This window comes from Eutrigla gurnardus (assembly GCF_963514095.1).
Source record: "Eutrigla gurnardus genome assembly, chromosome: 9".
NCBI lineage: Eukaryota > Metazoa > Chordata > Actinopteri > Perciformes > Triglidae > Eutrigla > Eutrigla gurnardus.
In genome coordinates, this window is record NC_139923.1 from 7,711,255 (window position 1) to 7,739,091 (window position 27,837).

Sequence of the window (27,837 nt, forward strand, 5' to 3'; positions counted from 1 at the left end):
TCGTTATAAATAAATATGTTTGAGGAAAAAATATTTGTGACGAAAAATAAAAAGCATAGCATTATAAAACATCCATGAAACAAGAAACTAAAAACTAAAAGAAGAACCAGAATGTTTGTGGAACAGCTAAAAGGAAAACCAGAGCATTGTGGAACAGCTAAAAGGAGAACCAGAGCATTGTGGAACAGCTAAAAGGAAAACCAGAGCATTGTGGAACAGCTAAAAGGAGAACCAGAGCATTGTGGAACAGCTAAAAGGAGAACCAGAGCATTGTGGGAAAAGCTAAAAGGAGATGCAGAACGTTGTAGAAAAGCTAAAAGGAGAACCAGAGCATTGTGGGAAAAGCTAAAAGGAGAACCCAGACAGGACGACGTGAGGTTTCCCAGCGTGTCTGGGACTTCACAACATGTACAAAAGTGGCAATAGTGGTTATTTGGATTTATTTATTTGATGGATGAAACATTGTCTGTGTCTACTCTGCGTGTCAAGAGATTCTCCAGTCAAACTTGTGTGAGTCACTCAAGTCAAATTTGCTTTGCTACGTAAAAGGTAGAAACTCCTCAGAAAGGGAGTCTGCCCGTCGCAGGCCGGTTCTACTTCTTCTCTTTATGACTCGGTGCATTAAATGTCCTGAAAGTCTTTTTGGCCATTGACAGCTGTGGGTATGACTAACGTGTCCTGTAGGAGCCACTACCGCCATCTGGTGGTCACCGCTTCAAGACAGTAAGACATACAAATAAGAAACTACTTTTGTGAGACAGATTTGTAAAGAATCTTAAAATAGACACATTTAACTGCAGATATTTGTAAAATTAACTAACTTACATTTATATTAAAAGCAATGATACTTTTTAAGTGACCAAGAAGACACACAGAGTTGGTTGTTTTTGACAGATGGCATTTATTCTCAACAAGGCATCTGACATTAGAATCGCTACAGTCCGCCATGTGGGAATGGCTGCTAAAACTCCAGAGTGGGAACGCCCAGGATATGTGGAACGAGGACAGCAAAACAAAGGAAACTAAGAAAAGAAACTAACCGTAGGCCACTAAACACAATCTGCCGCCTCACTGGAGGAAAAAGCTCGTCCGTCTTCCCGCCAATTCTGGTCCTCTCAGCTCTCGTGTGAGACTGCGCTCAGATCAGTGGTCCCACAAAACTAACATTCAGTCCAATACATCGTTTACATACATTAGATGTGTACTTGAGTAATGCCTACAGCTGCTGTTTCACGCAAACATTCAAAAGTGACAGCACACACAGTCGCGGCAGACACATCGGTTACATTGGGGGAGACCGGCAGCGTCTCCAGGAAGGCCCCGCAAGGATCGGACCTGGTCTCGGTCCACGTGGTTCGGCTCACAACGCAGCCAGAATCTGAAGGCCCTAAAGAGATACCATTACATATATACATACACGATGCTCGTAGTGAGCGGCCCTCAGCCTGAGCCCACGACAAGAAGCCCTCATGAAGGGCCGAGAGAAGACGCTGAGCACAGGAGCGAGCAGCAGGGTTAGACCACGACCACGAAGACCACCACGACTCAGTAGTGTAGATTCAGTGTTAACCCGGGAAGAGAGAACACTCTTTTTTAAATAACAACAAACATGAACAAAAGATGTAGAATATCTTCAAACGCTGAACCTGCTCACATTTACTAAAGATACGAGGAGACTAATTGTGTCGCTTTTCACGAGTGCTCAAGAGTTAAAGGTGCAGTTCAACATTTTGGGAAGTATGCTTTTCTGCCAGCGTGCTGCGTGAGAAGATCCGGTACCGGTTACATTGGTCATTTTGGAGATTTGGGGTTGTTATGCTTCATAACACATCTTATTTCAGACTAGTGGAAAGAAAACATACTCATTAAGGATTTTACACGTCGCTTCTGGAGCGTTTCAACAAAAGTTAGCGATGCCTCATTTGCATATTTAAACATGAAATTGTTTTTTAAATCTCCACGTCAGTCTCACTTACGTCCACCGACCCTCCAGTTTCATTCCTATATACATTCTGAAGGTTTTTTTTTTTTTCCCACAGAGTAATCTGTCTTTCCACACCTTAATCTATAAAGGGGGGGGGGGGGGGTGGACTGACACCTGTTAAAACCTGTAAAAAAAAAAAGATTGTAATTTCGACCCTTTGGTTTTGGTAGAGAGTAGACGGTTACCGTTGGGCAGAGCGAGGCGAGCTGTTCCAGTCTTTACGTCAACATAAGAGCAGCTGCATCTTCACACTGAACAAGAATCATGTTTCCCAAAATGTCCAACGACTGTACAGCGTGTTTTCTTTTGCGGTGCAGGACAGTGAGGATGACAAGTTTTGCACAATTTTGGTCGCTGATCTTGGAACAGCTGCAGGAATTTAGGCTCACAAAAGCAGAGGGAAGTTAAGGGGAACAGGTGATTTGTCTTTTTCACATACAGTTAAGCCACTTTTGTTATTTGGGGACAGAAAGAAGCGCATGGGGGGGGGACAACTGGAAGGAGGTGGAGAACTGGGTCGGGAAGACCAGCTACCAACCCGTTTAGCTCTGCCACACTTTTCTCCTCTAACACTCAACGTCACGTCTACTTTTACTCATCTATCACTGCTTCCCAGTTCCTGGGTAGTTATGTGTTATTTGAAAAACTGAACGGAGCTGAGCAGCAGAACGATTTCCTAGCACATGTCCAACTCTTAAATAAAAATATCATGAGCCACGGTGACGGATTGTTAACAGCGAAAAAGAGAAAATGATGAGTTCATCCTGCAAAGAGTGCTTTAACACGACGGGGAAGTAAAAGTGATGAAGAATGATTGTGTGGACATGAGAATACTTTCCTGGTGGCTCAGTCATAAAGGTTACATTGTGTGGAAGGTGTGTGTGTGTGTGTGTGTGTGTGTGTGTGTGTGTGTGTGTGTGTGTGTGTGTGTGTGTGTGTGTGTGTGGCATTGGGCTGGAGAAGTTAGGGGTCAAAGTGCAGGGCAGCAGCATCAAAAGAGGCCGTTAAGTGTCTTTCCAGAATGTTCAGATACTGGCCACCTCGTCCGCGTTGTCAGCCCCCTCTAAAGTGCTGTCCAGTCCTCCACGTGCACGCCAGATCTTCACAGTCCGGTCGCTGGAACACAGGAGGAGGACACAAAGTATGAGGATTATGTTGTGGTCTTATTGTTTATGTCATTCTAGTTTTTTACTGTGGGCTTCATGTTGTCCTCCTGTCTGGAGAACTGGATCTGGATCTGATCGAGCTTCAGTCCAAGACAGGAAAATGGTAAAAACAACAAACCTGGCAGAGATGCATGTGACTACGGCTTGGCTGTTGTCTCAGAATAAAGGGACGCCGCTGCATGTTGCAGGAAATATTATTATATATTTATTTATTATTTTTATTAACAGAAATATGAATGAGCTGGTAAACCAAATTAAGCTTTATAATCTTGATGAATTTGGATAAACCAAACAACTATGTAAAATCAGACATTCAGCACCCCCATATCGTCCAGTTGGGATGATCTGAACTGCTGAAGCGACGCTGACATTTGAAGGGAAACGAATGGTGCGATGTGTGCTGAAGCAAGTGTGTGTTTGGTCGGCGTGAGACTCACTCGGAGGCGGTGAACAGGTGGCTGCTGTTGGTCGAGATGCCGTTGATGGGGCTCTCATGGCCCTTCAGCTCCCCCAGAGTCCCCAGGGTGTCCGTGTGCCACAGCTTGAGAACCCCTCCTCTGCAGCCGCTGAGCAGGGCCGGGGACCCGGGGACCACACCCAGCGCACAGACCCAGTCCCTGTGGGCGTTCGGGACCTGCTGTTGGAGGGAAGGACGGGAGGTTTAAAAGTGATGTTGTTATGTCACTTTCTATTATTAAAGCACTTTGAATTACACAAATCAAACTACTAAATCAATTCAGAACATGCATTAAATCAAATAGAAACCCAAATATTTCCTTGATTGATTTACTTTATTTATAGATTATGAGACAAAGTAAGTGAAAACACTTTTTTCCCCCAACGTGGTTCTAAGATGTCAGAAGACAAAGTAAACACAAAGAAGACATTCATCATCAGAACTAAAGGAAAAAAAATACACCTCCTATTTAAGAAAACTCCCGAACACAAAACGAGGAGAATCTTACAGTAAATCTGTTCCATAGAAAGTCCTGACCTGACTTCTACAAGCTCCCCTCATAAAGACTTGATGTGCAGCAGAAGGCTGTTTCACGTCTTGGCATCAGTGTAAAAAAAGGAACTCCTGGTTATATTACCCACTGGAGGCCCTTAATGACTGCACACTGGCCCTGATATTGCCCTTATAGCAGTCTTACAGCCTCTTTGTGCTGTATGTATAACTCTCAGTCATCCAGTACCTGCAGCAGGTCTTTGCGGTCCAGGTCCCACTTCTTGATGCCGTTGTCTCGAGAGCCGCTGAAGAGAATGTTCCCCTGGACCACCAGCGACTCGATGCCGTCGTAATGGGGCGGCTCAAAGTTGTGTGTGGGGCCGATGCTCCCCAGGGAGCCTTCGGTCACGTCAAACAGCTGCAACAGCCAGAACGCCGCATTTAAAACGTCAAGTTGTGCCTTTGACTGCAACATATAGACTTTATCGCTACAGCAGGAGGAATATTAGCTGTATTACACTCGTCTATGACATCATCCTGCATCGAGGAGCTGAAGTAACTCGTATCCTGTATTCCTGATGCTGGAATCATGTTATAGGTTGTCAAACGTTTAGTCTCTGGCTGGAAGAGCACATGTTGGTTAGAAATACAGGACTTACAGAGGTGATGGAGATACTGGAAACCCACCTTGATGTAGTGGTCTTTGGACCCGGTGATCACCAGGTCTTGGTTGTTTCCGGACTGATCCACAGTCAGACACATCACTGGACCGAGGTGTCCAATGAGCTTCCCTGTGGATGCAAATCTGAAAAAAAAAAAAAATCACATTAAAGATTCATATAAATGAAATATTCTTTATAGCACAATGGTTCAAGTGCCACCACTCTTTTTATATCATAAATAATTCACTTATTAAAAAGTGTCATGTGGGTAAACAAAGTCTAAGCATTCAATCTTGGTGTATGTTGATTCAAGTCGTTTCAATCATCCAGACCACTGTTAATAAAAATCTTTCACTTTCTAAGAGGAACACTTCATCAAAACGTCCACCGGCTGGCTGTTAATAATGGATGACAGCTTTGGATTGGATGCCTGTCAGGTTTCACCCCCAAAAATGGTCTGGGAGTTAACTCACGCTTTATCAGAGAATAATAAACAGACCTTTAATACACAATGCTTCAGATATGGAAACGGTTTGGAAATTTCATTTCCCAACACAAATATTTCATACTAACTCTATCTAAGTATGTTCTTGGACTTAACAAAGGAAGATGTTGTTATTGATGTTAAAAGTGACACTTGCTGATTATTCAACTTAAATCACAAATTAATTAAACTGGGATCTTCCATTAACATTCGACAACGTAGCATTAATCTCACAGAACGTTGTTGCATCGCCACAGTGGCTAAAAACCAGGATTTTCCCCTTTGCTCACCGTCGCAGATCCCAGACTCTGACTGAGTTCCCGGCGGCGGCGTACAGGACCGTCCCGTTGGGGTTCAGGGCGATCTGGTTGATCTGGTTCTCTCCTGCTGGGATGGTGACGGTCCGGCTGGTGTTGGAGGCACAGACGTCCCCGACGTTAACCTGCCCAGAGGACCTGCAGACACACGGAGGACGTGGATGGATGTGCATCATGTGTGGAGCTATGAAAGGACTCAAGGTGTCAAACACAACAAGCTTTGGTTAAAGGGACTCTGGCTTCCGTGGCAGATTTCAGCGTGAAACAGGAGGCGGGGCCTAATGTTAGGAGGAACTTGATACGATGGTTGAAAAGCTGAGCTCACGACCTTCTCCAGCTCTGTGCTGAGCCCAAGTTGCAGATTGATTGGTGTCATGATAATTGGTTGAAGTAGGTTAGCCCTAGCTGATGGAAGCATGCATCCTATTCTGTATTCCAGAAGGAAAATGTTTCAATTTAAAAAATAAATTGATTGATTGTATTTTGTTTGGGCACATATTGTTTAATAGGAGCGTTTACTGTCTCACAAGCCTATTCCTTCCATTTTATTGGCGTTTTAATTTCAGCTTCAACAAATGAAGCTCCAAACCGTGAAAAGCTGTGCTGAACATAAGAGGAAGAAGTCGTATGAGGCCGTCACACTCACGTTAGCACCCGGATGCACTTGGCCGAGTCGCGGATGTCCCAGACTTTGATGTAGGAGGTGGAGACGGTGAAGACCAGACTGGAGCTGTAGCGGACCGACACCACGTTGTTGGGGTGACCGGCCAGGGACATTATCTCCTGACCCGTCACCAGGTTCCACACTTTACAGGTCCGGTCTGCAAGAAGACACACAGCCTTTTATCTCCATCTCCATTTTAATACATATTTAAGAATGCAGGGAAGATGCTGAGAGGACGACGTCAAAACTGGAGCAACAGGATCAAGACTGACGGGTGGCGATAAAACACAACATCTTAATGTAGACGTTAGAAAGAGCAGCGACTTCATCTGGTAATAAACAAGAAGCTCTGTGGGGAGAAATGAGAACTTTCAATCTAGTTGATTGCCAATAAATTCCCCTTCATTTATCATCATAAAAATCTCTCTCAGTGTCTCCCTGTTTGTATGTTATTTTATTCCATCACCTCATTCCTCCACTGTGCATATGACAATCTTAATCAATCCGTCAGGTCTTATTTGCCCTTCTATAAAAGCATAACAGCATGTCAGAGGTGTAATAAATTAGCCGCGTCGTAACATCAGGCGTGAGGAATACTGATGAGACGGAGGATGGAGGAAGGGAGGGATTGTGGGAATTTACCTTTGGATCCGGTGAAGAGAAGGTCATCGGTGCAGTCGATGCAGAGAACGGCTTTGCTGTGTCCCTCCGCCACGTGGACGCACTGCAGCGTCGCCGAGCGGCTGCTTTTAGTGGGCGCCACCGGGTTAATGATGCCCCTGGAAAACACACAGGTTTCACTGTCAACAGGCCGCCTGCAAATCACGGCGTCCAACTATCTGCAGCACAGGTAGAAATCCCCCCCACACAACCAGAGGCATGCACGGCATGCAGCACGATGCTGCAAATCAAAAACAGGGAGATATGAGCAGGACGTTCTGAAGGACAGAACGAGGAGACAGCTGGGAACAGACAGAGTCACCTTCACTGAAACAAGACCCCCCTCCACCATCAGGAGCTTCTTTTCCAGCCAACACTAGATCAAAAACACCCAAAGAGACAGATGATCACTGGAAACCAGCGGCGTCGGATCATCGGGACGTCACAGGAACCAGATCGATCACTAATTGAAGGTCGTGTTGACAAATTGGGGAAACTGACGATCGCTGCTCTCTTAACAGTCGGTGCTGTCGCAGCGGTGCAGCAGCAGGATGAGCCCAACCACAAATGTGCACGTGGATATTCAGGAGTTTTGAATGAATGGGATTTAAAAGGCCAGCTGTGTGCCAAATAAAGGCTCAGGAAAAGGGAATTATTGAGGGTTCAAAAGCAGTAACAAGCCTAACAACATGACACCATTTGAGTTGATGTATTTGTATTGAGTTGATCTACTGATCCTAGAAAGGACATACAGTCAGTTAGTGTCTACGTCTGGTTATTGTAGTGTTTTGAACAAGTCCACCACAGCAGATTGGGGGAAAACCCACCGGGAGGCTCCAGTTAAGCGGCTGTGTGATGAAATCCATAAGAATGAAAAGATGAAGTCCACACCACGTGCATGTGTTTCAGATTCACCTTTACCCTGTGCACCAAAAGTGAAACTAGTGAGCCATGGTTCAGATTTGAAAGAGGACATGAAGGTTGTACTTGGGTGGATGGAGGAGCGGAGGGGAAACCGAACGCAGGGCGTGGTTGGAGGACAGGTGGAGGCATCGGTTGGTCCTGGAGGGGAGGAGAGCATCCAACATTCCTGTGAGCCGTTACACCACCTACTTCCTGTTCTCATCAAGTTCCTAAACGTATCTTTGCTCTGTTGGATGCAACTTAAAGGCAAGATAGACACACGTTTGTACGACATTGATTTTTTCTTTTTATAAATCCTACTCGCCTTTAAGTTGAAGAAGTAATTCTAGAGTGGGCCTATGTAATCATGAATGGGAGTATTTTAATACTAATGACTGACTGAATGTCCCTCCTGGTGTATAATGAGCACAAAGAACCGCAGCAGTGATTTAGTCTACCATAGCTGTAAAGCTTTTCGCCCTCCCATGCATCCATCGCTTTCAGGTCGTACAGTTTGAAAAGCATCGTGCAGAAAGTTATTGTGACATGTGCCGTCTGAAACCAGAGCTCTATATTTACCCTCTGCTTTCTATTTATATATTTGAGTAGCTGAACATTTAGAATACGTGCACTTTACTCTGCCCTCAAAACTTCCCACGATGCGATGATGACAATAGCGTCCGAAGCAGATTACATTCCTTTACTATGCTCTCCAATACATATCCATATAAATGCTGTCTTATATGAGCTATACACAGTGGACTCATATCAGAAGATATGTGTATGTGTTCTGTGTCTTACTGTTCATGCTGTATATTTCTGAGATTATTCATGTCTACATCTTACTGTTAATGACGATTACTGTACATATGAACATGATTCTGGTTATTTTTCTACGTGCCAGTAGGCTGCTCAATCACACGATGCATTGCTTTCAATTTGACAGATATGAACATCACAGTTATATTATACTGCACCTCTCTGTGATGGCACAAACACAATCATAAATGTCTGAAATCTTACTGCCAACTACTTCATTACAAAGGAAAAACACAGTAAGAGCATATTGGTCAACATTCAGAACCTAAATGTGACTTCTTCACGTGATTAAATGAGTTACTCCATAGAAATGCATGAATTGTAAGTAATTACAAACAAAAGGCCAAACCCGGTCATTTCCTAGAAATGGACGCCTGCTAGCAGCTGACTTTTCAATCCTTAATTTCTTACGATTGCGTTACTTTGATGGATGACCTGTCACCATCGAGTCTCTGTAAAGACTCTCTAGAAGACCCAGTCAGGTGTGCATGTCCGTGCACGTGAACGTGCCATCATTGCCAAAGCGTAGCACCAACCCTCCTTTGCCCCCCAAAGGTGAGCACTTTCAGCACTGTTAGTACTATTGCTGATGAGCCCCGTTAGCTGCTAACCGCCAGCTCAGCCGTCACCATGTTGAGAGCTGTTTAGTGACAATAGATTTGCTCGGAATATCAAATTTAGCACCTTTAAACTGGCTTTTCATTATATTTAATACACCTGAAATGAAAGGAATACCATGGCTACACGGAAGGTGGAAAACAAACCTTCAACCCGACGGTCCGCAATACAAAATGATCACTACTATGATATGTTTAATGGGCCAAACAATTCCACTAGTATGGTCTCCAATGGCTTTAGGACACTTTGTACTGAACAGTTCTTAAGATTTCAAAAACTGACTAATGATGACTATAAGTAAGAATCAAAAGTATAACAATATTAAGGTATTTAATTATTACACTGCAACATTACCAATCTCACAGTGCTTCGTGTACTAACTCTAATCTGACTTTCTGGCAGCATTGTGTTCATTTAACTCATCTGTGGTTTCTTAGTGATGCTGCAGGATGTTGGCCCTACGCCCCAGATCCCCCGCCACACGCCTGAACGCACCGCCGTGGTAAATGGGACGAGCACTAGGGGAGAGAGGGAGTGGCGGGCTGCTCTTCAGGTTCCCGATGACTGGGCTGTGGAGGAAGACAGTAGGGCTGCCAATTAAGCTGCGGCTTAATTAAAGTGTGCACTAAGCTGTTTGCACACTGCTGGCAGGAGTGTGGGAGGACGGCACGGAGACAGAAGGGAGACGCATATGCTGCATTCACGGTGTACGGGAGAAACTGTCGGGCACAGCTTCACGGGAAAGAGTTCACATGTCATCTGAAGGAGACGAGGGTCCCTGTGGTTTACAGGCTTCATCACTTCAGACCAGTATCATTCTGTCACCATACGGTCCAGTCAGGAACGTTGGTGGCTACAAAAACATTTATTTATTTAAAAGTTAGTTTTTATTTAACAGCTTAACGTATCTCAGGATTTAGAAGCCTGGTTTCAATGAAAAGCATGAAGTCAAATTCTAGGCAACTTTATCTATAAAGCCCAAAATTACAAATCCACATCAGCCTCTATCCTCAGACCCTTGATCCTCCTCGTCGGGCAACAATTCCAAAAATATCATGTTTGGTATAGTGATGGTAATAATGACATTAAGAGCATGGGCATGGTAAGGTCCCGGACGTCAGCACAAGTTCCATCGGGGACGGGACGCCATGATTGGACGTTCAAAGAAAGGTCTTTCTACGTTTCATTGTTGGCTGGGACAGTTACACTCGGCACATTCTTTGATTTTAGTCTCACTCACATTTACGGATTAGACAAAAGAAAGTGATTTCCTCAATAAATAAGTAATTACAAGTAGATCAGCAGCAGAGGGGTTGATTAGCAAGTTGAACACTGAATTTGAGTCAAAACTACTCAGTAAAGGAGCTTTAAATTCAGCGTAGAACTGGATTTCTCACCAGGAGCAGAACCTTTTTGATTGGCATGCTTCTTCCAAGCAGGAAACCGAGAAGAGGAGGATTAGTACAGTTGAAGTGAGGTTATTTGGCTTTTTTCCCCGGGTCTTGCAGCAAAAAACGTCGGCAACAAGCTCTTACTGTTTAATCTCCTTGACCTTTGCCCTGTCGGATGTGGCTTGTGCCTTGTCGTACGTCTTCCTGCGAGAGAGCGGCGAAGGCTCGGGAGCTCGCTTTTCCAGCCCCGACGAAGTTCTGGAGTCAGAACTGATTGTTTCAGTTTCATTAAAGTCATCCACAAACGACACAAAGACAGTACAAGGATGTGAAAACGACATCAAATAATGGCAACAATGAGGAAATGAGCAGGCAGTACACAGAAACACATGTTACCTGATATTTAAAGTCCCAACACAGAGGTGGTTCTTCGCCAAGCTCGCGTTTAACTACTGAGGACACTGTGTCGATACATTTCTATCACTTAGTTGGATCAATGTCAGCCAAGGCTCCAGTCAATGTGCACTCAGGCTGGAAGCATGGCCTTTCAGCAGCCAGCTAAAGCGCTCCGGTTAGTAGTTTTGCTCAATAAGGAATTAGAAATGTGCTTTTTGCAGAGGACAGCAATAAACCAGTCATACACATGTTATTAGGGGCTCGTCTACATGCTCTTACTCATCAGCTGGAGGAAGGAATGTAAGGATGCTCATGAAGAATGTGAAACAAAATGGACTAAACTAAAGCAGAGGATGTAGCAGCAACATCAAACATGCAAGGAAGGAAGTCGTGATTACTGTGTTAGCAACAGAGTGCCGGGCCTGGACTTACATGCTGCCCATTTTAGAGGAAAAGCCGGGGGAGAGAGCTGTGAAGTCCCTGACTGACGAGCCTGACGCGTCCACGTCTCCCGCCCCGTCGGGGGTTTCAGCCAATGGCATCAAGGGACCGGAGAAGTCTGCGCTGGGTGCATCGGGGGCGGAGTCACTGTGTGCGTACAGCAACTCCATCTGAGTGGTGGTCCGTCTACGCGCCTGCAGGACGCAGATACGGGCCAATCAAAACAGGAAGTGATTGGATGAGTGCTGGTGTACATGGAGGCACTAACACACCGTCATACCTTATTTCTGGTTTTGGTCTCTCCACAGAGTTTCATGAGATCGGATGTCATGGTGCTAAAGGGAATACATGAGATATAGGATTTATATGTGTCAATAAATATTTGTAAAAACACGCTTAAAACACAGCCAGCATTTTAAAAAAAGTACAAAATGTAACATTAAATACAACTTAAACAGATCATAACAACGCAAAACATGAACACAACTTATAAGAGTCTAAAAAAACGATTTGAGCGTTGGGACTGCTGGATGGTCACCTACACGATGATCTGTATGTGAACAATAATTAACTTTAAGCTCGTGATTTTACTTAAATTTGAAGAATAATAAATAGGAAGTTAAATATGATGACAATAAAGGTATAAACACATGTCACATGTTCAATCTAAACCTGTGTAAAATAAATACAGTGCAAACGTAAAATAACATGAACATAAAGTGTAATATAGCGTAAAATAAGGCAATTTAACAAACATTTACACAAACTTAACCAAATCATATAATAACTCCACATAAACAAAGTAACATAGCATGATATAAACAGGACTCACTTTCCATCTGCAGACGGGCTCTGAGCCGACTCATCGCTGCTGCTGTCGTCCCCGTTTTCTGTCAAAGTAGATCAATGAAGAATATGAGAGATCAGAGAAAACCCTCCTGGCCGATGAGACTGAGTGACCTGTGACTTTCTACAACGCTTCTCAGCTACAACAATACAACTAAATCACTTCTCCTTTTGCTCACTTTCACTAAAGGGGGGAGGAGAAATTTTTCTTTAAAAAAAGAAAAGCTGCTCAAAATGAATGAAGAAAACAAGGGAAGCAGATTAGGGCGATGTCAGCGTGGCGCCATGCTGTTTTATCGACAAACAGAAACGTGGTCCTCACTAATGGATGGAAAAGGGTGAGAGGTCAGAGAGGGGGGGGGGGGGGGTATAAAGAGAGATGGTGGGCAAGTTGGGCAGAAACGACCAGGTGGAGGAGTGAGAGGAATCATTAGTCCGTTGCTCCCAGCTGACCTACGGGGTGGTATGGTTCCTGTGGAAGGGTCTCGGGTTAGCAGGGTGCTAAAGCATGGAGGCTGTAGCACATGGTGAGCTAGGAGGAGGCAGAGTGTATCCAGATGAGGGGGAGGGAAGAGGTCAGCGGACGAATGGAGGTAAAGCCTTGGTTGCATTGCACCTCATGCACCTGTTCCATGTTATGTTGAGTTAGTTCTCAGAGTGCACAGGGAAGGAACCATGCATTCATAACAGAGAGGCGTCTGATATAGGTTCACTTACCGGCCGGGATGGTACCTAGCTCTGTAAAAACATAGGAAAACAAAAAAGAAAGAAAAAAAGTGGGGGAACAGAAAAAAAGGCAATGCACAAATCAAAAACACTGTCCCCCGAAATTCTAGTCAAAAGAAAATAAAGTGCAGCTACTGTAAACACAGCGTTCTGCTGAACAGAGGCTGTCAGAAATACAGCCAGTCAACTTGTGTCAAATCAAATCTGCAACACTTCCGTGTATTTGGATGGTAGAAATGTGAATTATGTGCACGTTATAGACCAGCTTCTATTCAGCAGAAGGCAACAGGCAGGAGCACGTCCACAGGACCAACCATGCATCGGACCAGGCACCCAGTCCACTTCCTGAAAGGCCCAACGCTTTACAAACTGAACAGGATCGACTCGTTGGAGACGACGCCATCGTACCACAACCAAATCTGAATCCCAGTTTTACCCGACATGGTATTAAGGCTATTTCAGAGGAGGTGGACCGGGTTAAACCAGGGGTCTGGTCCGGGTTTTGGGTCCTCGTCTTCACTTTAATCTCAACCCACAAGAAAACGCTGTTGTCACCTTGCAGCGCGTTCCCCAGCAGGGCGTCCAGCTCCGGGTTGAACTCCGCCTTCTCCTTCAGCATGTGAAAGAGCAGCTGGTTCTGTGTGGCGCTGGTGATCTCCGTCTGCTTCAGCCGGCCCTCCATCACCTTCACCTGAGACTCCCTCTGGGCCGCCTGGAGACCCTGAAGAGGTTGGATCACAGAGTACAGTGTTGTAATGTACATATCACATGTGCATCCTGGCATACGGTAAAACATCTGGAAACCCATCGGTCTGACGGCGATAAACTGGATAAACCTTATTTAGCAGCATCATTATGATGTAAATGGAACAGATTTAGCCACATGGCAGGTCAAATGCCTGATTCGTGACCTCCTTTTTGTTCTTGTTTGGTTTATTGTAAAGTGGCTATGGGCACAGAGCAATGTGATTATTAGTCCCGGTACCTTGTTGACAGCCATCGACATGAAGTGATCCAACAGAAAACGAGATTCCGTCAGGGTGCAGGAACCAATCACAGCAGAGATGTCCACGGTGTCGCCTTCCTCCTGGAAAAAACAAGAAAACAAGATGAAACAGCGTGAAAGAAACATGATATTAAGCTCATTCATGGCTCTCTCTTACCTTGGTTTCCTCCATCTGCATGATGTTGGCCTGACAGTCAGCGATGCTGTCGTTGATGTAGTCGATGTTGGCCGCCAACGCGTCCACTTCCTCGTTGAGGGGAAGCACCGTCTTCTCTGCCTCCGGTCCCTCCCTGACCAGGCGGTCCCTCTTCCGGATGACCTTCTCTTTACGCTTGGTCAGCTCCTCTCGTTGCTACGCACACAAAACACACTCACTTCAGAACGACTCACAGACTTCAGGCCAGGGAGTCATTTAACGGTGTAAATGTTGGTTAACTAAAGGTCTTTTTTCATTTCATTTATTTAAAAAAAAGAAGGATTTTCTGCAAAGTGTTATTGTTGTTGCCCATCGAGCAATAACAAGAGAATGTAGCTGTAGTTCAAGTGTCCTCTGAGCTCAGGACCCAACAGTTTCCCCCAAAAACAAACCTTAGACACCTGACACTCCCTCAAGCATCTTTAATGCCACATCATTTACATTCAGAGGACAATTTAGTATCAACACGTATTTACTTCTATTTGGGCATTTGACTGTACAGGCAGCAATCAACCATGTTAATTTAGTGTGTTGCTGTTTGAGAAGCATATTGTTGTTTTGTGCAGGGTGAGGTTTTTATGTTATTATGTCACATATAGATATACAGCTATGTCATTTATAGCAACCTCCGGCTGTATGAACGAGAAGCTGCATCACGGCAGGTTGATATCCCTCCGCCCACTCCAGCCTGTGGTGACGTGCCATGTGAACAACATGCTGCTGCAGCGTTACCTTGAGGAGGCGGTTCATGTCGGCCTCCATGTTGGAGATGGTCATCCTCTGCATGATGACGTCGGTGATGCGGCGCTCCAGAGACTGCCATTTATTGCGTGCGACCCTGGTGGAGTAAATACCGACTGTTCGCCTGTAGGAAGACCTGCACACACAGCATCAGTCAATTGTGATGATGGCAATGACATCATCAACATGTTCTCTGATTTATGGATCAAGAGCCAACAAAAGCACCCGTGTGCAAAGAATGGTGCGATACTCCAGGATGACTTGTGATGGCATTTTAATGCCGTGAGGATAAAAGCCCGGTCTATTTCGGTTCCAGAGAAGCATCTATATTTAGTCGGAGACTCACCGAGTGCCGTTGGGAGCAGCGTTGCCGGAGGAGTACAAGCGTCCAGATGGAGGTCTGTGGGTGGAGTCCTGCAGCTCTGGGAGATTCACTCTCCTGGTGACCTTACCTGAGGTGGGCCTGGCCTGCCGCCTCAGAGCCGTCACCTGACACACACATGGCAGAGAGGAACGTGAGCGGCGGCCGAACACTAAAAGCACACCACGTGTGTTCCCTGCATCCATAATGCATCACGAGGACATAAAAAGGTACAATCCGGTTTCCCGACGCGGCTCACCTCCTCCGTCTTTCTCCTCAGAATCAGCTCCTGCTGCCGTTTCTGAGCCTCCAGTAACTTCAGCTGGTGCTGTAACACCATTACAGAGTCAAGTTAAAAGAGGACCAACCGAAGCAACAACAAACAAATAAGGGGGACTAAGCGAACCTCTTGCTTGCGCTGGTCTTTCTTTAACGAAGCGATTTCCCGGTTTCTACGAGACTCGTTCATCCTGTTCTTCTCCTGCTGCTCCTTCATCTGCTTCATGAGGCGGACCTGGAACAATCCATCACAAAGCAGACTCACATTATATGCACTATGATGTCAATAACAGTACGTCAATCATCAATGTGAAAGTTGAGAAATCTTTTGGATTTCTTGAATTTCTCCTCTTTAATTAGTCTTAGGTTAAGTCAGATGAGGATTTACAGACATGACATGACATGACAAAAAGCTAACAGAGTAAACTCATGTGCAGGTCCTGATGCCACCGCCCATGATTCATAAGCGTTATGACAACTTTTAGAAGTAGTAGAGTATCGTCACTACGGGAACCAACCACACACCTTGGTCTTCTTCATCTCCGCCACGTCCAGCTGAAGCTTCTTCAGCTGTTTCTCGTACTGCGACTGGTTCTTCAGCAGGCGGGCGTGCTCCTTCTGAGCCGACTGGAGCTTCTGCAGCTCCTTGTTCATGACGCTCAGCTTCTTCTCGTATTCGGCCTTGATCTTACGAGACTTGTCGTCCGTGCCGGTTTCTACAGTATCTGAGTGGGAACAACAATCACAATCATGGCTGACTGATCTGGAATGACAGAATGTCATCACTTTTATTTGGAAGAGTTTCGTGTTGCAGATATAAACATATTTGCTGTGATGTTTGAACAGTCAGAAAGTTGATCTTCAGTTGTCAAAAAGTCTCTTTTCTTTTTAATTTGACTATCTGAAAACTGCTGCATGCTTTTAAAATCTGCATGAAACGAAGCTTTGATCCATTAGTGCTGATGTGACTGTCATCGTCTGGCTGCTGGCGGCGTTTTCACTTAAAAGGAAATCTCAAGTGTTTTTTCATTACTGAAGAATAGAACCTGACATCAAAGAGTGAGACATGGCAGCAGAAGAAGGAAGGTTTAAATAGATTCTGCTAGGAGACTGAAATAAACTCCCACTTTAAAAGCCATATGGACAGATGATGAGTGATACAGGGCGCCCCCTGCTGGCTTCCTCCTGGTCTTACTCATGTTCTGGAGGACGCGGTCCCTCTCCAGCTGGGTGTCCCTGATCTTGCACTGCAGCATCATCAGCTTCTGCTCGTACTGCTGTTTGAGCGTGTGCAGACGCCGCTGGCTGTTCTCCAGCTCGTCGATCAGCTTCTGCTTGATGGCGATCTCGCAGGTGATGTTGGCGAGGTCGGCCTGGAAGTTCTCTGTTGGAGACATGATTAATTACATTATGTCAAGGTATCAACATCAATTGATGGTTGTTTTATGCAAATTCAATGCAAACCAGGTAACAATTGTCAGTGAGCTAAAGTGTTCCTTATCACATCCTTATGTGAAGGGAAGACTTCACCAAAAAAAAAAAACTTTGAAAGAAACTTCACTTTCTTCTTCTTTCTTTCTTCTCCATGATGAACTGAAGTAAAGAGGAGCTGCATTTAACAGCAGCAGAACTATATAAAACATTCACTCACACACTCAACTTGTGCAGCATCATTAACAGATCATTAATGGTGAGTAATTAATATACATATGGTCGTTTTGTTGGAAAGTATCCTTTAACAGCCTTGATTCAACATGTAGTGAATAGATTTAGATCATTTGGCCCGTTTTCCCTTCGCTGCTCGTCTCGGAACGGAACATTTTAATTTGTCAAACGCTTTTTAAAGATCTCACCGATCACTCTTATCTTTCACCCATCACGTCCCCATTGTGTTTCTTAATTAGAACTATAACTCATGAGAAGAGCCAATGTGTGCATAAAAGAAAGTTCCATCCAAGACATCACCTTATATCATCTTAATAGGGAAACCAGCCATTTTACAGAGATATGAGTTTGATAAATCACAGCTTTGTTTTATGCAGCGTTATTGAAAACATATATACGTGTAAAATATGTTATAAATGAGACCAAATAAATGCAATTAGGTGGAGTTAACAGGCTATCTGGAACTTTTCATCTTCTCTCACCAGTAAAACAAAACGTTAGACTTTCATATTAGATTCAATGTTACAGCTGTAGCAACAATTATCAGAACAATATGAACATCCGGGCTCCCCCATGTGGCTCAAATATGTACTGCAGATAAAAATGCTAAATGCATCTTTGGGATTGTTGTATCCTACATAATGAATGGTTTATAGAATATTCATAGCATAAATGCTGGTGGAAGAAGTTTTCAGATCTTTACTTAGGTTAAAGTACTATCAAAACACTGTAAATATTATAATAAATATCATCTATGTATTAGTACAACAATATTTACAGTGTTGTATTGTGTTTTATATATAGAGAAGGACTCCTCATGCAGTACAGTTCTCTGTCAGTGTTTTCCTCTTGTTTGTGATGTTCCTGGATGAATGTTACTCCATCCTTTATATCCTGTTAATACAACAACGTGTCATCAAGCTCATCACGCGTCACTAAAAAGTAAACCTTTGTAGACCATCGGTTTCCTGCTGATCCCAGAGGCTTTTCAAATGGTTCAGTTAGCTTAAGAAGTAGCTGAATTTTCTTTACACATAAAGGAACATTCCGTCCTCCAGTTTATCACACATGCTAAATAAATCTGGAGATACATGGTTTTTACTTAAGAAAGGGGAGGGAAAATGTTAATCTGAGAAGTAACTAAAGCTGTCAGACAAATGAGAAGTGGAGGAGTAGAAGTATAAAAGGTGGAAATACTCACATTACTTGAGTATAGGGGTGTGAATCTTTGGCTTCACAGCGATTCGATTAATGATACAGTCGTTGTCGATTCGATTCAAGGACGTTTTTTTTTTGTAACGATTCGATTTAATTCTGTAAACCACGATTCGATTCAGTAACTCGTAACCAAAATTCTATATCCATTAAATAAACATGCAATAACGCGAGTGAGACTATCTGTATTCTTCTGAAAGTAAGAATCACGATTCATCCGATTAAATGCATTTATATCGATTATTGGTGAAGCCAAAACGAGTCATTCTATTTATTTATTGTAGCAGATCGATTTAGTAGAATCTATAGGACTGACAATCGATTCATCAATTATCTGAATGAATGGTTACACCTCTACTTGAGTATATTGTTAGATTCCACTGCTGGTCCAACAGCTCCCCCTGGTGGACAATCAGCAGTATTTTAAAGTGAAAGAGTGAGAGACTAAAACAGCGCTCCCCTGCATACCTTTCTCATCGGACTCCGAGTCTGAATCATCAGAGCTCTCCTCCACATCCATCTCCTCTTCCTCCTCCTCCTCTTCCTCCTCTCCTTCCTCGTGGTCGCTGCCTTCCTGCACCTCCTGTAAGATACTAATCATTTAATATCTGAAGGCACTCCTCAGTGTATTTCAGTATAAAGGAGAAACAAGAGGGCATCAAATCGTACATGTTCTGCTTCGTCGTGGACTCGCTCGGCCACCTCCTTCTCAGTGCCTCTCTCCTGCTCGTTGTCCTCCTCCTTGTTGGCACTGAAACATTCAACAAACACATGGTGCACCTTCAGACGGACGGTCTCACACACATGAAGCATGTTCTAACAAAATATCTGCAGGTAATGAAGACATTGTTCCAGGCTTTTGTTGTTAGCGGCGCATATGTTTTATATATTACATAATAATGCAAAGCAACACTGTCTTTTTAGCAAACAAACTTTTGTTTACAGACTTGCAGCAATAAAGCAGGCAACTGTCACAGACTTACTTTACTGTGATATATTTCACACCTAGATTTTAGGAGCAAATGCATTCATGACATCACTATAAAAGCAGAGATGCCGTTGGTCTGTTTTCATCAGATTGTTTGTGGAAAAGACAGCTGTGTTTTTGTTTGTTTGTGTTTAACAAAGGAGGGAGACATCTCATCAGAGTGAACCAAACCAGAAAAAAGCAAAAGGCATGATTAAAAAAACGTGAAAAAAAAAACGTGAATCATTTCCATGAAGCACATCTGTTGGATAAATATTTTATCCAAACACTGTGCTGCACATCTGGATAAGCTGACCAAAATGAAAAAGAAAGTGCACCAATGTTAGATAGTTTTAATACACTTAAGGCTGAAGAACAGTCTGTCGGGAAGAGATTAGATTATTAACTTCTCAGCACATTTGACAAAATTCTAATAATCTGAATGTAATAAAGTAAAGAAGTAAACGCTGTAGTGCCTTGAAAGCCGAGATGTTACAGTCGCCTCATCTCTGCTTCTCTGCTGTGTGTGTTACTACATCGTCATATCAATGTGTAGCTGATGCATTGCACTGATTAACAAAGCTAGTTTTTAAAAGTAATATTATTATATTCGCGTGAATAAAAAAATGAAACATTTAAACAAAGTATTCTTTCCATGAGCAGCTACATTTAAATATAAAAGTAAAAGCTCTGATGGCTGAGAGAAAGCAAACCATTTATTTAGGTCTTGATGACGGTGGTAAAACACAGATTTAGAGCCCAATTGTATTTCTCCTTCTTTGTTTGTCTCTTTATTTGGGAAATAGTTGAACAATCAGACCTCAGGACTTAAGTTACGCAAGGTTGAGATATCCTGTATTCAATGAAGTCATTATGATGTAAATGTGGCAGAGTTCTGGACTTCCTGACCAGGTGGAAAGTAAAACTGCAGAGCACCTCGGCAGTTTTAAATAAATAAAGCACCAATAAATAAATAAATAAATAAAGCACCACTTGTGGATATAAAAAAAGTGTTTCCATTAGCCCCGCCCCCAGTCCTCGGGCTCAGGAGGAAGGAAGGACTCTTAATTCATCTATTAGTGTATTTAACAAATGGGGACCTAATGATTTAAATAAGGACTATTCACGTATTCGTACCGGGAAGTTGATTTAATTATTGTGGGATTTACAAAAGTCTCAATGTAACGTCGAGGTGGAATAGAGTTTGACGTGACGGAAGGTTTGATTCCTTGGTTCGGCTACGATATTAAATTGACTTCAAACCGATTACACTATAACCTCCTCCCCAACAAGGTTAAAATACTAAATGTAATAAAAGCATTTAAAACGCTTTAAAACCCATGACAGTAAACATTAGACAGATGAGAAAGGAAGCAGGGATGCAGCGTGATGAGACGCGTGGTTCACACAGAAGACCGAAAGCAAGACGGGAGCTTCTCATTTAGTTACAGAAAGGTGGTTTATGTGAGGGGAAGTGCTTTTATGGCAGCGAGTCTCACTCCAGGTGGGGGAACACCCGCGCAAAAATAAAGTCAAATCAAATGCTGGACTAGAGGAAGCAGAGCATGGGAATGGCAACAGGAGGGTGGAAGCTCTGACAAACCTGGCGTCATCACCCTCTTCCACCACCTCCTCCCTTTCCTCCCTCTCTCTCTCCTCCAACAGCTGCTGGAGTCTTCAGGGAGGGGTGAAGGGTCAAAGGAGAGAAGGAAGCAAGAGATGAGCGAAGGAAGAAAGAATGGAGGGAAGAATGATCAGAGGAAGCTCTGCTCATTTCCTACCTGGAGCCTCTCATCTGTCTCTGATGCCTTCTTACATTTACCACAACTAGAGCAAGGCCAACATTAATCTGCATTATAAACATGTGTATGTTATTAATCCTTTCACGTCTATACAGGAGGCTCATTGGCTAGGTATTGATTAGCTGCTTTGTGTCTCACAGTACAAAGTACGTTGCATCGTACTGATTAAAAAGTCACTTCTGAGTGAAGCAGATCAAAGTGTTGTTCCTATCCAGATGTAAGCACACCTGCAGCCCATTCCTAAACTGTTTACCTTTTCTTTTTCTTCTTTTCTCGTTTCTTCAGTTTCTCCAGGTCCTTCTTGGCGAGTTCGATGATGTCCGACGTCTCCTTCTCGGGGGCCAGCAGCGCCGGCCCTCCGTACAGCGACTGGCGATTGGAGGCGCGGGACAGATTCTTCCTCAAGTTCTCGCTCACGGCTTCGCTCTCCAGGAGTTTGGCTCTGAGGGGAAGATCCGGGGACACAGCAGAAACGTTTATAGGAGCCAGGAGAGAAGGTGAAAATAGACCCTCATTTCTACTTGTTCGGCCTCGTTATCTACACCAAATCTTAAAAGAGCAAACCCAGAGCATGTCCCGATGTCTTCATGTCTCTCATTGTGTTGAATCACTCTGATCATTCAAAATACTCTAAACCAGAGACTGAAGTGTGATGCGTCTTGGGCTTATGGACTATAAAGGGCGAAGTGTTTCTCCTGTCCCACTTATTTAGTGATATCGATATATCATTCATACTAAGTCCTCATTCACTATGATAAATAAGGGCTTTGACTGTATATCCAGTATGTAAAGCAAAAGAGACAAAAAGTCATCGAGACAAACAGACAAAGTGCAGCAACTGGGTTCCAGTTTCACACGACACACGTAATCAGTGCACTACACAACAGCCTAATGTTGTAAAAATAATCATTACTGAGCCGAGGTCGGGCGATGATATTATTATTATTATTATATATGATATAAAAAAGTTTAAAGTCAAAAGTTTCAAATTTGCAAAGTGAAGCTTTGACATTTTTCTTCTTGCAAATGTATGACTTTATAATCTCAGAGAATATTAAAGTTTTTTTCTGGTAAATTAGGGATTTTTATTTAATTTTCTTTTTTTTAAATTAAATTCCGATTTCTTTCTTAATATCACCCAACTCCCCCGGCTCTGTCATTGTGTTACGTTCTTTAAACCTACAATTGGTCTGATTCACTGTCACACACTCATGTCCCACAATGCAATGCAAAATGGAAATAAAGAGCTGATAACAGCAGAACAGTCGACCCTCAGAATGTCATTAAACTTCAATCCTTTAGCAATATTCAATTTTCCCTTAGTTACAAAAGAAGTGCAATGATGATAAGTGTACAAACAGAAATATAGATTATCCTTAATACCTCACATAATAAGTGACAGTTGTTTACCTGAGGTCTTCGATCTCTTTGATGTAACCCTGAATCATTTTTCCAATTTCTTCGGTTGCACCTTCACCTGGAAGACAATCCAGAGCATATTTAAAGACACAGGGGAAGAGAAACGCGGCTTTTCAAAATAAATGTCCACTTCCTGTTTCCACTGTGGCTTTGTGGCGGAGACAAAAGAAAACCTAAGAATGTCCGTGTTTCAAACAGCCCACCTGCCCGGGTGAGGACCTGGTTGGCCTGGTCGCTGAGCAGCTGGGTGAGCCGCGCCCTCTGGGCATCGATGGTCTCCTGCATGGCCTTCACCCTCACCCTCAGGTTGCTGTTCTCCGTCTGCAGCATGGCGTTCTCGTGGAACATGTCGCTGAAGCTCTCCACGCCGTCCTCACCCGACAAGCGTTTCCCCTGCAGGGGGGGAGGAGGACGTTACTCTCTAGTATGAGATATACACCTCTAACCCATGACCCCTCTGAACTCTCTCCTCACCGTCTTATACTCCATCAGCTCAATCTGCAGGCGGGCGATCTCCGTCCTCAGAACGCTGATCTGCTGGCTGGCCTTGTCCTGGTTCACCATCACCTTGTTCTTGATGTTGCGGGCTCGGTTGGCGTACTTCAACGAGTTCAGCGTCTCCATGAAGTCGCGGTCGGACGGGCTGATGCAGGCGATCATCACCGTTTGGCTGAGACGAGACAGGGAGTTATTAATGTTAGATTTCATGAGATTCAACCAGAGTGAAGGCCTCTATAGGGGAAAGCATCTTTAACTCGGATACAAAAAAACACTACAATTGAAATGCAGAGTGTCAAAGATAATGTTTTGATTTAAAGACGCTACTGATTTAAAGTAGCTTTCAACTACCTTAAAAGTAAGGGGTGGGGGAGAAAAATGTATTGTAATATTAATCGCGATTTCTTACGGGACAATTTCAAAAATCTATATTTCTCCCCTGAATCGATATACTTCCATTTATTTTTTTAATGGTAGAGTAGAGCAGATGGCGAAGGCAAAATGTCATATCAGTTTCTGGAAAAAGCAGCTAAGTTGTCGAGAGTGGAAAATCGCAGTCCATCCCACCGCCGGGGATCAAACCTGTATGTATGGCCACACTTTGGGTTTTACACGCTTCCAGGAAAAGCAGAGCCAGATAAAACTAAAGCTGTATGCAAACTCTCATCATAGACCGGTATCCTGTTATGGTAACACGACGAATATGAAGCCCATCTTGGCGTCGCCATGGAGATAAAAGGACCGTGGATGGGACACTAAATGTAGCAGTTTACTTAAAAATGTATGTGTTATGTACCACTTTGACTCATGATATATTATATAAGAAGGAAAACAAAATAGCAATAAACGATACTAACAAATATATAATTACAATAAATCGTAATTGCAATATAAATCAAAGTATCATGATAAAATTGAATGGCATGCAATGTAGTCAAATATTGTATATCCCGGTGCAGTTTTGCATGGGTTTTTCTAAAAAATGAAAAGCAACAACAACCTTTGAAACCTTGGACCAGCGGTACTTCTCTGGGTCCACAATGACAGAAGGCACCAACCTGTTTCCTCCTAATGAGTCCTGAAGGAGTCGGGTGAGTTTGGAGTCTCTGTAAGGCACATGTGAGGAGCGCTTGCTTCGGTCACCCAGAGCACTGATTACATTCCCCAGAGCGAGCTGCAGCCACACAGACGAGAGCAAACAGGAAACATTTCAGAGTGATGCTGCAGTTTTTATTCCATGACTGTTCTTGTTCTTCACTAACCAAATAAGATTATTTGTTAAGTCTAAAAGGTGATCAGTCTGGTTTCCTCCTTGTTTTAGGGCATGCAGGGGATACGCTGTACAATGTTAGAAGAGCTACCATCAAAGGCAAGACAACAGTTTCCCAGATGATCTATTTATAAATGTCCATGGTCGTCTGCCTTCACTATTAAACTTAGCAATCGTGCTGATTGTCTCCACATGGAAAACACATAGCTACGTAAATGCAGGGAACCCTGCAATGACTAATTAAAAAGTCATGTTTCCTTCATTTAAGACAAAGAACAGTCATCGTCATGCTGTAATCAACAAATCCAAATCCATGTTATTGACAGAAGCTTGTGCAAGTTAAAACATTTGAAGATCAAGCTCACATTCAAGCACTTTAGAAAACTATGCCTCTTAAATGATAAAATATATAAATATGTGTCTGTCCTTCCTCTGCAGTCGTCTTCTTGATGACCTTTTAGTGCAGGTAAGTATGAAAACCAGCCACTAGATGGCGGTCCAGCTCTAGTAACGAGTGCTCTGGCCTCTCTGCATCACTGACTTTAGGTGGTGCTGAATGGTGCCGAGGAGGGCGAAGCAGCTCACCAGTCCACAGTTGATGGAGATGCCCTCTTTGGCTCGATCGCCCGTCGCCCCGGTTCTCTTCAGCCTCTCAGAACCGGCCAGATCCACAAAGTGGAACTTGGCCGTCAGCGTCTCGTACTCGTCCATCTCAGAGTTCCCGTTGGAGACGCGGTTATCGGACTCACCTTCTTGCTGAATGACATGAACACAAACAAGCACAGCGCTGCTTTTAAAGCCCTGCTGGAGCACCAGTCCTGTTTGTGTCTACAAACGGAGTACTAACATTGTCGGAGGCACAGACGCGGACTTGGCACAGGTGGATAGTGAAGATGGCGTGGGACCGAGAACTCTGGACGTTCATCTGGGTGCTGGCTGTGGTGCGAGACAGAGCGCCGAGCTTCAGGCACTGCATCATCTAAACAGAGAGAGACAACTATTCCACTTGTATTTCATTATTATCAATCCTTCAATTCGATAATTTACTTTATTATTATTATTGTATTAGATATTTATTAAGCCCTATATGCTATTTATGTATTTGTAGAAAATATGATCAACTCTGCACACACACACACAGACACACACACACACACACAGACACACACACAGACACACAGACACACACACAGACACACACACACACACACACACACACACACACACACAGACCTCGGCTTCAGAGGACACGGTGCGGGTGGTCACTCCGACGGTGTAAATCCCCCCCGCCGCGTCCTCGTGGATCTTGATGTGAGATTTCTGCTTCATGTCTCGCGTGGAGTCGAACAGATCCAGAACTTCCTCGTTATAAAGCTGCAGGGAGACAACGACACACACAAATAACAAACTAAGGCATGTTTTCAACCCGGCAGATATATCACTTTAAATCCAGTGGTTGACAAAAACTTTAAAATATTAGGTAAAACTATCTTGAACTGCATTTAGGACCGAAATGATCAATAAGCAAACAAACCCTTATTCTGGTTTAAAACAGTTGGTGAAAGGTGTGAAAATAAAGCGTTGGATTTTATGGTACGATTGTATTTCTAGATTATCTGCAAACAGCACTCGTCTTCACTCACATCTTTATGGTTCCATTCTAGCATCTTTTTAGGAGACGGTTAACCGTAAATCACACACAGAAGGTCGAAGCTTCCACAACGGATGCCTGAGGATAATCTGCTGCATCTTCTGAGTTCTGAAAGGAGCGGCTATACAGGGCGATGGTCGGGGCGTAAATCACAACACGATAGTGATCGAGTCTTTGGACAACGCTAAGTGGAGCTGGAATGAAAAATGCCTTTTGGATCATGTTGAGCATCCATCTAACAACACATCGACTACACAATTACAAAAGATGTCAATACCCTGGGATTTTTAACTCCAAATCCAATGTTTTATCCTTCCTGGAAATGTGACAGTAAGTCTCACATCAGTTAGTCCCGATCAGTTTCAACCAATAATATCATGTGAACTCACAAAAAGAATCATAACATATGATCTGACTTATTACTGGGAGGGACGGCACACTAAACGGTGACAAGGACGTGCCGTGAGAATTTAGCATTTTAAAGATGATGATGTGCATCAATGTCTTTGCAACTAAATCTGTAAAACCTGCAGTGTCATCTCTCGTAAAACATCTGCTTGTGCTTCAAGTCAGCAAGAGTCTGAATTTCATTCAGTGCCTCAGGATGATTTGGATGGTTTTCTTTTCTCCAAAAAGCTTTAATGAGAAAAATCTGAGGAAATATGGGGTCAAAATAAAATAAAATGAATAGTATACTGCAGCTGTCACGATCGACCTCGTGTTTAATCGCTGTGCATGTCCATATTTCTCTGCCACAACACATCCAGGTCTCAGACTGTCAGTCTGACGGACCGACACAACTGTCTGCTCCCATCAGTCCCCCCCCCCCCCCCCCCCCATCCAACACCTCCTAACCCCCGATGACAGCTGCTGCACTTCTATTGTCAGTGTGGATGTTTTCACATGACGGAGTGCTGCGGTCAGAGCGTGGTGTTGACAATAGAACCGAACCACGACGTCTGTGAAGCACGGCTTCACTCAGTTTGTTTTATTCACTTTGATGTTTGCTTAAAGAAGATTACAGATCCTGATTTCAGATGTGGTGGGTGTGTGTTATTTCTGCTGCGGTGGAGGTGTGTGTGTGTGTGTGATTTCTGGTGCGGTGGAGGTGTGTGTGTGTGTGTGTGTGTGTGTGTGTGTGTGTGTGCGTGCGTGTGTGTGTGTGTGTGCGTGTGCGTGTGTGTGTGTGTGTGTGTGTGTGTGTGTGCGTGCGTGTGTGTGTGTGTGTGCGTGTGTGTGTGTGTGTGTACCTCGAGGAACTGGGCGTTGATCTTGAACTCGGGGACGGGGCGTCCCTGCTCCTGGGCGGCCTGCCGGCGCTCCTCGATGCCCGTGTAGAGGTGGTGGACAGCGCGGGGGATGATCCCCAACTCCTCGTCCATGATGTTGACGTCAAAGCCCGTCCCCATGGTGTAGGTCTTCCCTGAACCCGTCTGGATGGAGATAAAGAGGGGAACGTCAAAACATGGCGTCATGACGGGGGAACTCCACCGCTTATACAAAGGCTGTTGTTTGAAGCTTTTCGTGGCCTCAAAGAGAAGTGATGACACGTGACTCAGTTGTCTGATGCCACATCGTTGTTAATCGCAAACATCAACTAAAAGGAAAAATAAAATACATTTGCCTGTTTGTCACCATTTTTAGGCAGCCGGTGACGGTAAACAATCTCTGAAGCTGAAAGCTGGACTTTTCAATTTGGAAAATTCTGACCTCCAAAAATGAATTTTACATTACATAAGTG

General features: G+C 43.8%; 1 protein-coding gene across 5 annotated transcripts; it reads right to left on the reverse strand.

Moving 5' to 3' along the window:
* Positions 1-881: 881 nt before the first annotated feature.
* Positions 882-27,551, reverse strand: LOC311018293 (kinesin-like protein KIF21A). 5 transcript variants are annotated; one of them, XM_084017193.1, is made up of 33 exons: positions 27,347-27,551; positions 25,679-25,819; positions 25,293-25,424; positions 25,031-25,201; positions 24,234-24,349; positions 23,152-23,347; positions 22,881-23,070; positions 22,669-22,735; positions 21,512-21,700; positions 21,060-21,131; positions 19,159-19,240; positions 18,958-19,072; positions 16,805-16,993; positions 16,135-16,334; positions 15,737-15,844; positions 15,590-15,658; positions 15,316-15,458; positions 14,961-15,105; positions 14,190-14,384; positions 14,012-14,113; positions 13,582-13,747; positions 13,018-13,038; positions 12,287-12,344; positions 11,735-11,789; positions 11,446-11,648; positions 10,762-10,875; positions 6,869-7,005; positions 6,209-6,383; positions 5,536-5,700; positions 4,787-4,904; positions 4,347-4,517; positions 3,588-3,787; positions 882-3,100 (listed from the first exon to the last, which is right to left on the reverse strand). In XM_084017193.1, the coding sequence occupies exons 1-33, from the start codon at positions 27,503-27,505 to the stop codon at positions 3,010-3,012; spliced, it is 4,455 nt and encodes a 1,484-aa protein (XP_083873319.1). In that variant the 5' UTR covers positions 27,506-27,551; the 3' UTR covers positions 882-3,009. The 5 variants fall into 5 exon arrangements, with proteins under 5 accessions (XP_083873319.1, XP_083873318.1, XP_083873321.1 ...); XM_084017192.1 differs by having other exon boundaries at positions 10,762-10,887; XM_084017195.1 differs by lacking the exon at positions 21,060-21,131 and having other exon boundaries at positions 10,762-10,887.
* Between the last annotated feature and the right edge of the window lie 286 nt (positions 27,552-27,837).